This window comes from Plecotus auritus (genome assembly GCF_963455305.1).
Source record: "Plecotus auritus genome assembly, chromosome: 6".
Classification (NCBI taxonomy): Eukaryota; Metazoa; Chordata; class Mammalia; order Chiroptera; family Vespertilionidae; genus Plecotus; species Plecotus auritus.
The window spans coordinates 1,146,018-1,157,421 of record NC_137773.1 but is presented as its reverse complement, the minus strand read 5'-3'; the positions used below and the strand labels follow the sequence as shown (position 1 = coordinate 1,157,421).

At 66.2% G+C, this 11,404-nt stretch overlaps 1 protein-coding gene across 5 annotated transcripts; it reads right to left on the bottom strand.

Annotated features, from left to right (window-relative positions):
* Positions 1–2,237: 2,237 nt before the first annotated feature.
* Positions 2,238–10,770, bottom strand: CHST12 (carbohydrate sulfotransferase 12). Of its 5 annotated transcripts, XM_080676398.1 has the most exons (3): positions 6,947–7,164; positions 6,442–6,567; positions 2,244–3,961 (listed from the first exon to the last, which is right to left on the bottom strand). In XM_080676398.1, exon 3 carries the CDS (start codon positions 3,894–3,896, stop codon positions 2,646–2,648), a length of 1,251 nt encoding a protein of 416 aa, XP_080532524.1. In that variant the 5' UTR covers positions 3,897–3,961; positions 6,442–6,567; positions 6,947–7,164; the 3' UTR covers positions 2,244–2,645. The 5 variants fall into 5 exon arrangements, with proteins under 5 accessions (XP_080532522.1, XP_080532524.1, XP_080532523.1 ...); XM_080676396.1 differs by lacking the exons at positions 6,442–6,567; positions 6,947–7,164 and adding an exon at positions 4,380–4,560 and having other exon boundaries at positions 2,238–3,961; XM_080676397.1 differs by lacking the exons at positions 6,442–6,567; positions 6,947–7,164 and adding an exon at positions 10,691–10,770.
* Positions 10,771–11,404: the final 634 nt, after the last annotated feature.

Here is an 11,404-nt window from a genome sequence, read left to right as displayed (position 1 = left end):
GTTGCCTCCTGCACGAGCCCCGACCAGAGCCCGAGCTGGGGAGGAGCCTGCAACCAAGATACATGCCCTTGACCGGAATCGAACCCGGGACCCTTCAGTCTGCAGGCCGATGCGCTATCCATTGAGCAACACCGGCCATGTATCAGACATTCCAAAAGGAAAGAGGACCGACAGTGTAACACACACGACCAAGATTGACAAACAGCGGGGGGGGGGGGGCCAGCACCGGCCAGCAGCCCCGCCCTGCTGACAGGCACAGGCCCGGGGCCAGGCTGGGGCCCAGCAGTGACGGGGGCTTTTGCAGCACAAACCACGGCCGCATAGGACTGTGGGTAAATGTGCTGATGAGGCTGGAGGGCAGAGGCAAACAGAGTTCACGAACTCGAAGTTTACGGAATTGTCTGGTTACGTGATCTAACCGTGCATACAACACCGAGTTTAAAAATGTCATTGTTTCTGCACTGGCTGGTGTGGCTCAGTGGAGAGTGTTGGCCTGCAGACTGAAGGGTCCCAGGTTCAATTCCTGGTCAGAGCACATGCCTGGGTGGCAGACTCGATCACCAGTAGGGAGCGTGCAGGAGGCAGCCAATGATTCTCTCTCATCATTGATGTTTCTATCTCTCCCTCTCCCTTCCTCTCTGAAATCAATTAAAAATATATATATATTTTTAAAATGTTATAGTTTCTTAGCAGAAAAAAATACGGAGCCAAATTTCTCCCCAAGATACTGCCCTGTGGGACAGGGCAGTGGTCGGCAAACTCATTAGTCAACAGAGCCCAGTATCAACAGTACAACGATGGAAATTCCTTTGGAGAGCCACATTTTTTAAACTTAAACTTCTTCTAACGCCACTTCTTCCAAATAGACTCGCCCAGGCCGTGGTATTTTGTGGAAGAGCCACACTCAAGGGGCCAAAGAGCCGCATGTGGCTCGCGAGCCGCAGTTTGCCGACCACGGGGCCAGGGGAAGGGCAGGAAGAGGGAGCTCTCGGCACAGGCCCCAGCCAGGGGCGCGGGCTCCCCCAGACCCAGGAGTGAGGAGCCAAGGAGACGGGCCGCCCTCAGCGAGCCCACAGCCCAGTGGGTGGTGACATCTGTCTGGACATTCTCGAAGCAAACACATTTGAGTGAGACGCTACCGAGGCGGGTGCCCGGTGCCATGCACTACGTCGGCTGAAAAGGCTCAGACCCCCCCTGCCGTGGACAGGTGGCCCCTTTTGAAGAAAACCAGCTGTCAGACGTGACACGAATGTTCCCCACACCCGCCTTTGCCGATGGCACGCGCTCCACCACGTACGTCAAGCCTTACCCAGCCTCCAGGCCACCCCCCCAAGCCTGCCTCCCCCTCACTGCGTGTCCCCGAGGCTCAGCCACTGGCCTGGGACCTCCCCTCCCCTCAGACCACTGAGCGCCCCCACGGCAGGGCCCCTGCCCTCGGGGACCTCCAGCTGCGCGCAGGGGGCAGACCGCAGGTGAGCAGTCCCGGTGGATCCGCAGCGGCCGAACCCGCAGCGGCCGTGGCGCTTCAGGCAGTTACTCCAGCACTGGGCTCCGTCTCACAGGGAAGGCGGTGCCTCCACCACCGAGGGTGGGGCCCAGTCCGCTCCCCCCGGCCACGGCCCAGATGGGGGAGACGCGGGAGGGCTGCAGGCAGGCGCCAGCCCCTCAGGAACTGGACGAGGGCCCAGAGCCACCGGTAAGACGAGGTCAGACCTGGTCCAAACACCACAAAACGGCGCAGAGGCCTCGCCACCGACACGTTCACCGCACAACCTGCCGAGGAACGGGAAGCAGATGTCTCGGAAGAGCCTCGGGACCCGCGGGCCGTGCGACCGGTCAGGATCCCAGATGCAAGGATCTGGGGTCGGCGACGTCCTCGAGGGGGACCAGCCCGGTGCAGTGAGGGGGGGGCCTCTCCTTGCTGGCGGCCCAGCCCTGCGACCACGAACCCTCCGCCCGGGATCAGACACGAAAGGCAGCGGGGGGCCCGGGAGCGCGCTGCCCTCCACCTGAGCGCACCACGAGCCCGCCCCGACCGCTCAGCCGACCCCAACAGAGCGCCGGGGCCCCTCACCAACGGGCGAGGCCTCCTCTGGGCTGAGGACCAGGAATCATCCCTCCACTGGTGACGTTCTGAGCATGAACATGGCCGTGACGCGGCTCAGAGCCCTACTGTGTGCCCTTCTCGCTGCCCTACTGTGTGCCCTTTCCACTGCGCCCGAATGACCACACGAGCAGGCGGCACAAGCAGACGTAGAATTTACTCCGTTCTTCCCTCCTCCCGTCTCCTATTAAATATCTGAAATATATTAATCTTAAAAAACACTATTAACACAGTTCTGGCTGAATACAGGCCGCGGAGCGAACAGCAAGTCTGAGTGCAGAATCGCAGGTCATTTTAAAAACTGGAGTGTGGGGCCCCCCAGGTGCCAGCTGCCCCGCGACGGGCACCGTGGGCTTCTCTGCCCGCGAGGCTGGAGGGACACGAGGCCACAGAAGGTGCGGTGCCGCCCGGCTCCGTCCCCGGACGACGGCGAGGCTCAGCAGCCGTCCCCGCGGCTGACCGTCCCCGCGTCTGACCGTCCCGGGTCTGGCCTCGGCGGCCGGCTGGCAAGGCCGCTGGTCCCCGCCCCCGAGGCGCGGGCTCAGTCTCTCAGCAGGCTCTCGGGCTTGGGGTAGCCGAACAGCACGAAGTCGGCCTCGTAGAGCTTGTACAGCTGCTGCCGCCAGGCCAGCGGGATCTGGGCGAACCAGCCCTCCTCCCAGCTGCTGGCCGTGCGGTTCCGGTAGCTGGGCGGGAAGTGCAGCCGCCGGTCCACCCCGAGCAGCCGCAGCAGCTGCGCGGCGTCCCGGTCCAGGGTCTCCAGCTTGCCCACGAAGTCGTACTGGATCTGGCAGGGGTGGCAGAGCCTGTGCACCTGCCGCCAGTGCTCGTTGAAGGGCGCCAGGCGCTCGGTGCGCGGGTCCAGCAGGTACTGGATGAAGTTGGCGAAGGACACGCGGAGGCCGGCGCCGAAGGCCTCGCGCACGGAGGCGGGCGGGCTGGTGCGGTTGGCGTAGGCGCGGAGCATGGGCACGGCGAACTTGCGGTAGAACTCCTCGTTCTCCAGCTCGAACTTGCTGCGGAAGGCGGAGATGAGGCGCACGAAGGGGTCGCGCACGAACAGGAACTTGGTGTACTTCTTCAGCTTGACCTTCATGAGGTGGCGCGAGAACTTCCCGTAGCGGCGCCAGAACTTGCTGAAGGTCAGGTGCGTGCTGGAGTTGTGCACGAACTCGCGGGGGATGGCGAGGGGGTCGCGGTAGGGCGCGCCGCGGTCCAGGCGGCTGCCGCTGAGCACGATCATGACGCGCTTCCAGTTGGTGCAGGCCGCCTTGGGCACGTAGCAGTAAATGACGCCGTGGCGGTCGTCCACGATGAGGTGGTTCAGCTCGTAGCTGGGGATGTCGTCGAAGGAGCGCTCCTTGGCGGGGAAGGCGAGGCTGGCATTGGCGCAGAAGGCCCGCAGCAGGCTCCTGCGCGCGGCCTGCACGTCGGGCTCGGGGCCGGGCGGGGCGCGGCTGGACCAGTCGTAGCCCCGCACGCTCTCCTCCAGGCCGCCCTCGGGGCCGCCCGGCGCGGGTCCGCGCGAGGCCGGCGGGGGCGGCTCCGTCTTGCTCTCGGCAGGGCCGTTCCGCTTCGGACCGGCGCCCAGCAGCTTCTCCAAGAACTGGTCCACGTCCGACGGGGGGTCCTGCCCGGGGCTGGGGAGCGGGCCGGGCGGGTGGGGCCCGGACAGGGCCGTGTGCAGGTAGAAGTGGGCGGTGCCCACGCTGTCCCAGTACACGATGATCAGCAGGATCATGAACACGGAGCCCAGCGCCAGCCCCAGGCGGAAGAGCCGCGTCTTGGTCATCCTGCCCCGGCGGCGGCCCTCGCCGGGCCTCACTCCAGCCTCACGGGGAGGCCGACGCTCGGGAGCTGCAAGGCAACGCAGAGAGTTAGCGCCCTCGGCCCGGCCTGTCCTGGGCTCGGTCAGAGGAGTCCTGCTCCCGTCCTCCTCCACGTCCTCCTCCAGGGGCGCCTGTCTCCCCCCCCCCCTCCCCCCAGCGCTGGGCTCCCTCAGGAGCTGTGGCTTCTCCGGGTCACGTGACCAATGCTGCTCACAAGCGCCCAAAGGAGCACGTGTGACTGACAGGTGACCCTGAGGAGATGAAGGCCGGCGGAGTGGCCACTGACGGGACGTCCCACCGGCGAGGAGAGGACCCGAGGATCTGACCCAGTGACGGCGGGACGACGAGGCAACAGGCCTTTCTCGACTTCCCTCCTCCAGACGTGCAGCCAGAGAGCTTCCGGAGATGAAGGTGAAAGCATTTAAAAAGAAAAAAGGGGCCCTGACCTGTTTGGCTCAGTGGATAGAGCGTCAGCCAGCCCGCGGACGGAAGGGTCCCGGGTTCGATTCCGGTCAAAAGCATGTACCTTGGTTGCGGGCACATCCCCAGTGGGAGGTGTGCAGGAGGCAGCTGATCGATGTTTCTCTCTCATCGATGTTTCTAACTATCTATCCTCTCCCTTCCTCTCTGTAAGAAATCAATAAAATATTTTAAAAAGAAAAAAGGGGAAAGGAACTTAAAATGTCAGTGACCAGCGAGTTGGGTTTTCAAGGTCAAGGCTAACAAGCAGGGAGAAGCAGGATCAGCCAGGGTCTCACCCGAGGACACAGCGCAGGCCGCACGCCACGAAGGCTGAGACCCGACCGCACACCTTCGCTCGTCGTTCAGCCACGGAGGTGCGTGCGCAGCCGCGGCCGCAGCGCCGCCCGTCCCAGCCCCAGTCCCACTGCGGTTTAATGAGACGCCGCTGAACGTACGTACGGAGGAGACCCGGCCCCACATTCGAAGACCATACGATGGGCCCGCTGACGACAGGACAGCGCACAGGGACAGCGCCAGCCATCTTACTCACTCGGCCCAGGAGCCCACTTCTCGCCCGGGTGCGAGGCCCCGAGCTGGCGCTCACGACATCCCCAGCACAGGCCAGCCCCCACCCGGAGCCCTCATGGCATGAGGGTGCGAGGGGTGGAAAGGGCCCGAGCCGGCAGGTCTGCCGAGTGGCCTGGGCTCCAAGGCTGCGTCCCCCGGGACCAGTCGCAGCCCCACTGCTCAGGGCACGGCGCTCCCGCCAGCTGACCTCGCGCCCCGCTCCCTGCCAGAGGCCCCTCCCGGCAAAGACCAGGCCTGCAGCCTTCACCACCAGCAGCAGCGACAGCTGTCAGCGCTGCGGCCAGGCCTGTGTTCCTCTGCGGGACCCTCCCACCGCGTGCTGAAACTGACCAACAGGCCACTGGGGGACCCACACAGCCGCCGCTGTCCAGAGCTGCCCGAGGGCCGGCGAGCGGTGCGGGCCGCCTGCCCATCCACCCGCCCGCGGGGCGGCTCCTTGTGGCAGCTGGTGCCATCTGCCCGGTTTTTACCGGACGCCCGGGTCTGTGACCTTTGCTTCTGAGAGAATTCGCTTCTTGCCCGGCTCCCCAACTTCTGAGCATGAGCTCAGGGACACGCGCTGCGTTAAGAGCGCGAGAATGTTCCGGGTTCTACTTATTCCTGCCGCTGGCGGGAGGCGGGGTGCGAGGCCTGCGGTCGTGCGGGCACCGGCAGGGACTTGGAAAGTTTCTGTTCCCAGCCATGGCCGCCCAGCCCTGCCGTGACCCTCCACTCCCCCGACGAGGCCACGTGAGAACAATAAGGGTCACGTGACGAGAGGGGAAGGTGCCGGTGTCCCAGGAGACCACGCGGACTTGGAAGTGGAGCGATTCCCACCCCCCCACCCCCGCGGCCCAAGTGCAGCCGGCTGTCCGCTCGCTCCCGCTGCCCTGGCCCCACACCCACTCCCCCCACAGAAGGGACGTCAGAGCACGCCCCGTCCACACTCCCAAACTGGATCCCCGTTCTCGGAAGACGGGGACCATGTCTACGAAATCGCCCACACTCCTCCCTGGACTCGAACAGCGGATGCGTGGCATTTGACGCTGGAATCCGAAGAACTCTCTTCTCAGACTTAAGTCAACTCCAAGGGAGATTTCAGGGTAAAATGATGATGATAAATCTCACCACGACGGAGGCTCGCCTTAGGATGCATCCACTCCACCCTCCCGGGCCCTCCCCTGCCCCACCTCCACCCCAGCCCTGGCCAAGCTCCCAGCTGACCACTGCAGGCCGCGGCCTCCCTGCTTCTGCGCAAACCCCTCGGATCACTGGAGCCCGCCAGCTCCCCGTTTCCAGCCCTTACAGCGCCCTGTGCCAAGGATCCCCCACCCTGTCTCTCCCCCTGCCCGCTCCGCCCTGCTCAGCCACATGGCCTTCCTGTGCATCAACAACCCTGACCAGGCCCCGGCCCCGCCCGGGGCAGGCTCTGTCCCCCGTGGACTCCTCCCTCCCTCCTGATCTCTGCTCACAGCTCACCCCCTCGGGGAGGCCGCCCTGGTCACGCCCGGCCTGCGCTCCCCCTCCATCCGCCTCTTCTCCGGGTCGCCTCCAGCACCACAGTCACCGGTCAATGTGCCCACCGACGCTGCCTGAGAAGAGAAGCTGTGGAAGGAGGCACTCAGCTGACCAGTCAGCACAGCTGCCCCCTCAAGGCTTAGAATACTGCCTGGCACCCAGTAGGTGCTCAAAAAGGGGTTCTTATGCTGCCCTGGCCAGTGCTGCTCAGTGGCTGGAGCATCGCCTGCACACGGAAGGGTCTCAGGGTTGCAGGTTCCATCCCGCCCATCGGGGCAAGTGTGGGAGGCAACCAATCGATGTGTCCCTCTCTCTCCCCCTTCCTCCCTCTCTCTCTCCCTCTCCCCCCCTCCCTCTTCTCCCACTTTTTTCCCTCCCTCCCTCCCTTCCACTTTCTCTAAAAATCAACGGAACACCCTCAGGTGAGGATTAACAGCAACAACAGACCCAGAGAAACACCACTGACCTGATTCCGGTTTCTGAAACCGGGTGACGGGTAAAGAAGGGCCCGAGCCCTGGCCAGTGTGGCTCAGTGGATAGAGCGTCGGTCTGCGGACTGAAAGGTCCCGGGTTCGATTCCAGTCAAGGGCACATGCCTGCGTTGCGAGCTCGATCCCCAGTAGGGGGCGTGCAGGAGGCAGCCAATCAATGATTCTCTCTCATCATTGATGTTTCTATCTCTCTCTCCCTCTCCCTTCCTCTCTGAAATCAATAAAAATATTTTAAAAAAAAAGAAGGGCCCGAGGTACCGTCCCCCGACTTGCATCCGCAGAGTGTAAACCCCCTCACAACTTACAAGAAAATAAGCTAAAGGAAGTGCCAAAGCCCTGACGTGACCACGGCCAGGACAGCGGACAGAACAGCGACGGCAACGAGAGGAAAGAGGAACAAGCAAGCTGATGGGGGGGGGGCGGGTGAGTATCCCCCAAACAGGTGGCCTCTTCTCACAGGGCGTTCACCACGGCTTCATCTCTATTTCACCAGCGTTATGCATCTGTTTCGGATTCAGTCCTTCTGGGGGTTAATCACAAAACACAGCAGCCCCACGCTCGCTCCCAGGGGCCCCGCCCTCTCTCCCAGGGCCCCCCTGCTCCAGGGCCCGCCTCCACCCTTCTCCCCCATTCCTTGCTGCGGAATCGTTGTTTCTCTCTCCTAAGGAACAGCCCAGGGCGACAGCAGCTGTTGGGTCTGGCGTGGCCTGCCCGCTGCCCACTGGAGGTCGGGGGCAGGCTCTGCTGGCCCCACAGCCCGCCCTGCCACCCGCTCCGAGAGGCACGTGGTCGCTGCTGCTGACACCACCCTCAGGGTCGCGGGCGGTCTCCGGTGGAGGGCTGTCCCGGGGCAGCGCACCCCAGCACCTTCCCGGGAACCAGAAGACCCGGCCTTCCTCTGCTTTGCTGACACGGACTTATGGCCAGCCCCCCTCTGCCAGCTGGGAGCCGTCCTCTCCAGCTCCCAGCCCCGGTGCCAGTTCGGATCGCCACCTTCCGACACCTTCCGCGTGCGAGCTGGGGCCTGGCCGGCGTCCCGGCCTCTCCGCTCACCCTGGGATCCCCCTCTCCTGAGAAAAACGCTGACCCTCCAGCTCTGCTTTTCCTGTCATGTTTTTATTGATTTTTAGAAAGAGAGGGAGAGAGACAGAGACAGCGATGAGAGAGAAACATCCATCAGCTACCACCTGCACAGCCCCCACGGGGATGGAGCCCGCAACCCAGGCATGTGCCCCACCCCGGAACGGTGACCTCCTGGCTCCCAGGTCAACCCAACCACTGGGACGCGCCAGCGGCCCCACCGAGTGCATTTCTGCCGTCCGTCCGAGAGCTTTCTTTCCGGCTCGCTGCTTCCTCTCAGCGCCCTGTTCTTGTGCCGGGACGGTCCTCTGATCTCCAGTGTGCTTAGTGACGGCTGCTGTTCACGCCTCTTCCTGCCCCCCCCCTCCGCCCCCGTGTGGCAAGGCCCTCTCTTCCAAACCCCAGGCTTTCTTCACAAGACCTTGGTTCCCTGTCCTGGTTAAGGGGAGGGGACTAGAGAACTTGGAAGCTTTGAATCCCGGGAAGGGGGTCAGTAATTACCAGCCTCATCAGCGAGCGCTCCAGCTGGGCCTCCTGACAGGACCCCGACATCACCCAGCGCCCTCCCTGCTCTGCACAAACCCGCGTCCTCCCCCTCCACGGGTGGCGCCTCCTGTCCCGGTTGCGCAGCAGCTGCAGCACCGGCCCTGGCCAATGGCAGGAAGCACTGCGTGGTCGCATCCCTTACGCCGGGCCCCCCTGCACGCACATCAGGAGAGTGCCGGCCCGGCCACACTCGGTGGGTGTGACCCACGGCTCCTTCCTGGAGAGAGACGATGCTCACCGAAAGGAAACCGGCTCCATTGGTTCCCGGGCTCCGACCCCCAGCGCAGCCCGCAGCGCTCTGCTGGGCAGAAGGTGGGCCGAGCCGGCAGGAGTCCAGCCACCCCGTGCCACCCAGGTCCCCGAGGTCCCCGGAAACGACTCAGAAAAGAACAAGTCCCCTCCCGCCCGGGACCCCTGACCTGGCTCAGGAAGGCCTTCAGCCTGAGACCTTTCCAGAAGAGCGGCACCACAGCTCAGGAACGTCCACTCGTGACCCCGAATCCACGCGCGGTGTCACCCACCAGCGAGCTGTGCTCCCCGCCGGCCCCCCCGCGCCGTGGCCGGGGCCCCAGCAGCCGCCCACGCCCCTCGCAGCCCGCTCGGCTCGCCCTGCAGCCACCAGTCTCGGTTCCTTTTTCCTCCCCCCCCCCCCGCCCCCCGCCAGCACCGCTGACAGGGAGTCCCCGCTTCCTCCCCGCAGGACACCCGCCCCACGCCTGGCCGTGTCCTGGCCCCACACGCAGCTCAGTCTCACCTCCACCTCCCGCCCGGGGTCCCTCCTCGTCTCCCTCGTGCTGATTTCGGACACGGACCCGCCACATCCCACCCGAAACCCGGACTCAAGGCCCACGCGCCCTCGCAGGCATCCAAGGCCCTGGCTCCCAGGGCGGAACCTCCTTCCAGCCTCCCCGGCCCATCCTCGAACCCTCCCACACCAGCGCAGGGCCCGCGGCCCCGGTCCGTCCGCGCCCCGCTGCCCCTGCCGCCCTCCGACCTGCCTCCTCCGAGGCCCAGCTCGGTCCTCCCCACGGAAGCTCCGCACCAGGAACCACACGGGCTGCTCCCGTCATCGCGGCGGGCAGACGCCGGCGCCCCTCCCCCCGCCGGCAACTGGCTCCTGTTTGTGCAGCGATGAGCGGGCGCAGAGGGACGGGGAGCCGGGCGCAGAGGGACGGGGAGCCGGGGGACGGGGAGCCGGGAGCCGGGCACAGAGGGACGGGGAGACGGGGAACGGGGGACGGGGGACGGGGAGCCGGGCGCAGAGGGACGGGGAGCCGGGGGACGGGGAGCGGGGAGCCGGGCGCAGAGGGACGGGGAGCCGGGGGACGGGGAGCGGGGAGCCGGGCGCAGAGGGACGGGGAGCCGGGGGACGGGGAGCCGGGAGCCGGGCGCAGAGGGACGGGGAGCCGGGAGTCAGGCGCGGCACCAGGGCTGGTCTGCAAGGCGTGAACCATCCGGCAGCTCCAGGCCGCGCTGCAGCCACAGCCGCTTCCCGCCCGGCGCCAGCCCCGACCGTCTCGGTCTGGGGGACGGCGAGAGCCCGCGGGCTGTCCCGGCCCCACACGGAGGGCAGCCCCGCGTCTCCGGGACGCGCACAGGAAGCGAATAACTGAACCACCGCAGACACTGCGGCTCCTTGTGCCCCGCGCCGGGCGGCACCGCGCGCGAGCCCGGGTCTGCGGGCGGCGCCCGGCTGGCGGCGGTCCCGCTGGGGGGCCGAGCCGCGCTTCCCCACGCGCGAGAGGCGGGCGCGTCGCGGGCCCGTGGCCGGCGGGGTGGGGGCTGCGGAGCCGCCGGAGCTGCGCGCTGGGCCGGGCCGCGCATCCACCCGCCGGACTGAGCGGGGCACGGCGCGCGCTGCGGCATCCCCGCCGCTCGGAACCGTCACTGACTTTCCCTCCATCACCGCTCGCCGCCATCCCTCGGCGCCGCGGGCACCGGACCAGAGAGGCTGCGAGCCGGGCCAAGGTCACACAGCGACCGGCGGGGGCCCGGTCGGGCGCCCCGGACCCGCCGGGAGGGCTGAGGCAGCAGGGACCGCCGACCCCCGGGACCCCGCCCCGCACCCCCTGTGCCCCCGCGCCCACACTCACCTGGCGTCGCCGCCGCCGCCGCCTCCAGACCCGCGGACACTCCCGAGGCCGCCCCTCGCCGGCCCGCCCCCGGCTCCGCAGCCCCGCCTCCCGCTCTTCTTCTCGCGAGAAGTCGCGACCCGCTAAGGGGCCACGGAGGCCGAGGGGCGCCAGCCCTGAACGCGCCTGCGCCCTCCGCACCCCGCCGCCGCCCTCCCCAGCCACTGCCATGTGGCGCCGTATTTACGACCTGGGATGGCCCCGCCCCCTTCCCAACAGCCAATCCCATTCTTCGGGTCGCGGCGTTGACTCCGCCTCCAGCGGGTCTTCTCTCCCCCCCCAGCCCCCCTCCCGTGGGCACGTGAAAGGACGTGGGGTCCGCGGTCGGGCTGCCCAGCCGCTGAGAGCCGCGCGGCGCTGCAGCCATCCGGCCCCGCTAACCCACACGTAGGCAGCGCCTCCGGCCGCCGACCCGTCTGCTTGCAGAGGACCTGATGCTCCCAGCCCGGGCCTTCACTCCCTGTGCACCCTCGGGGGAGTGTCTGCACCTCTCTGAGGCCGCCTCCAAGTCCATCACCTCACAGGGACTTGGAGACCCAACGAGGTGATGCGCTTAGCAAGATGCACTACAACCGTTGTTCTTCGTGTCGATGACTTTATTTTAATTGTGGTAAATGCGCAGAACATAAAAGTTACCATCTTAACCGTTTTTTAATGTGCGGTTCAGTGGCGTGA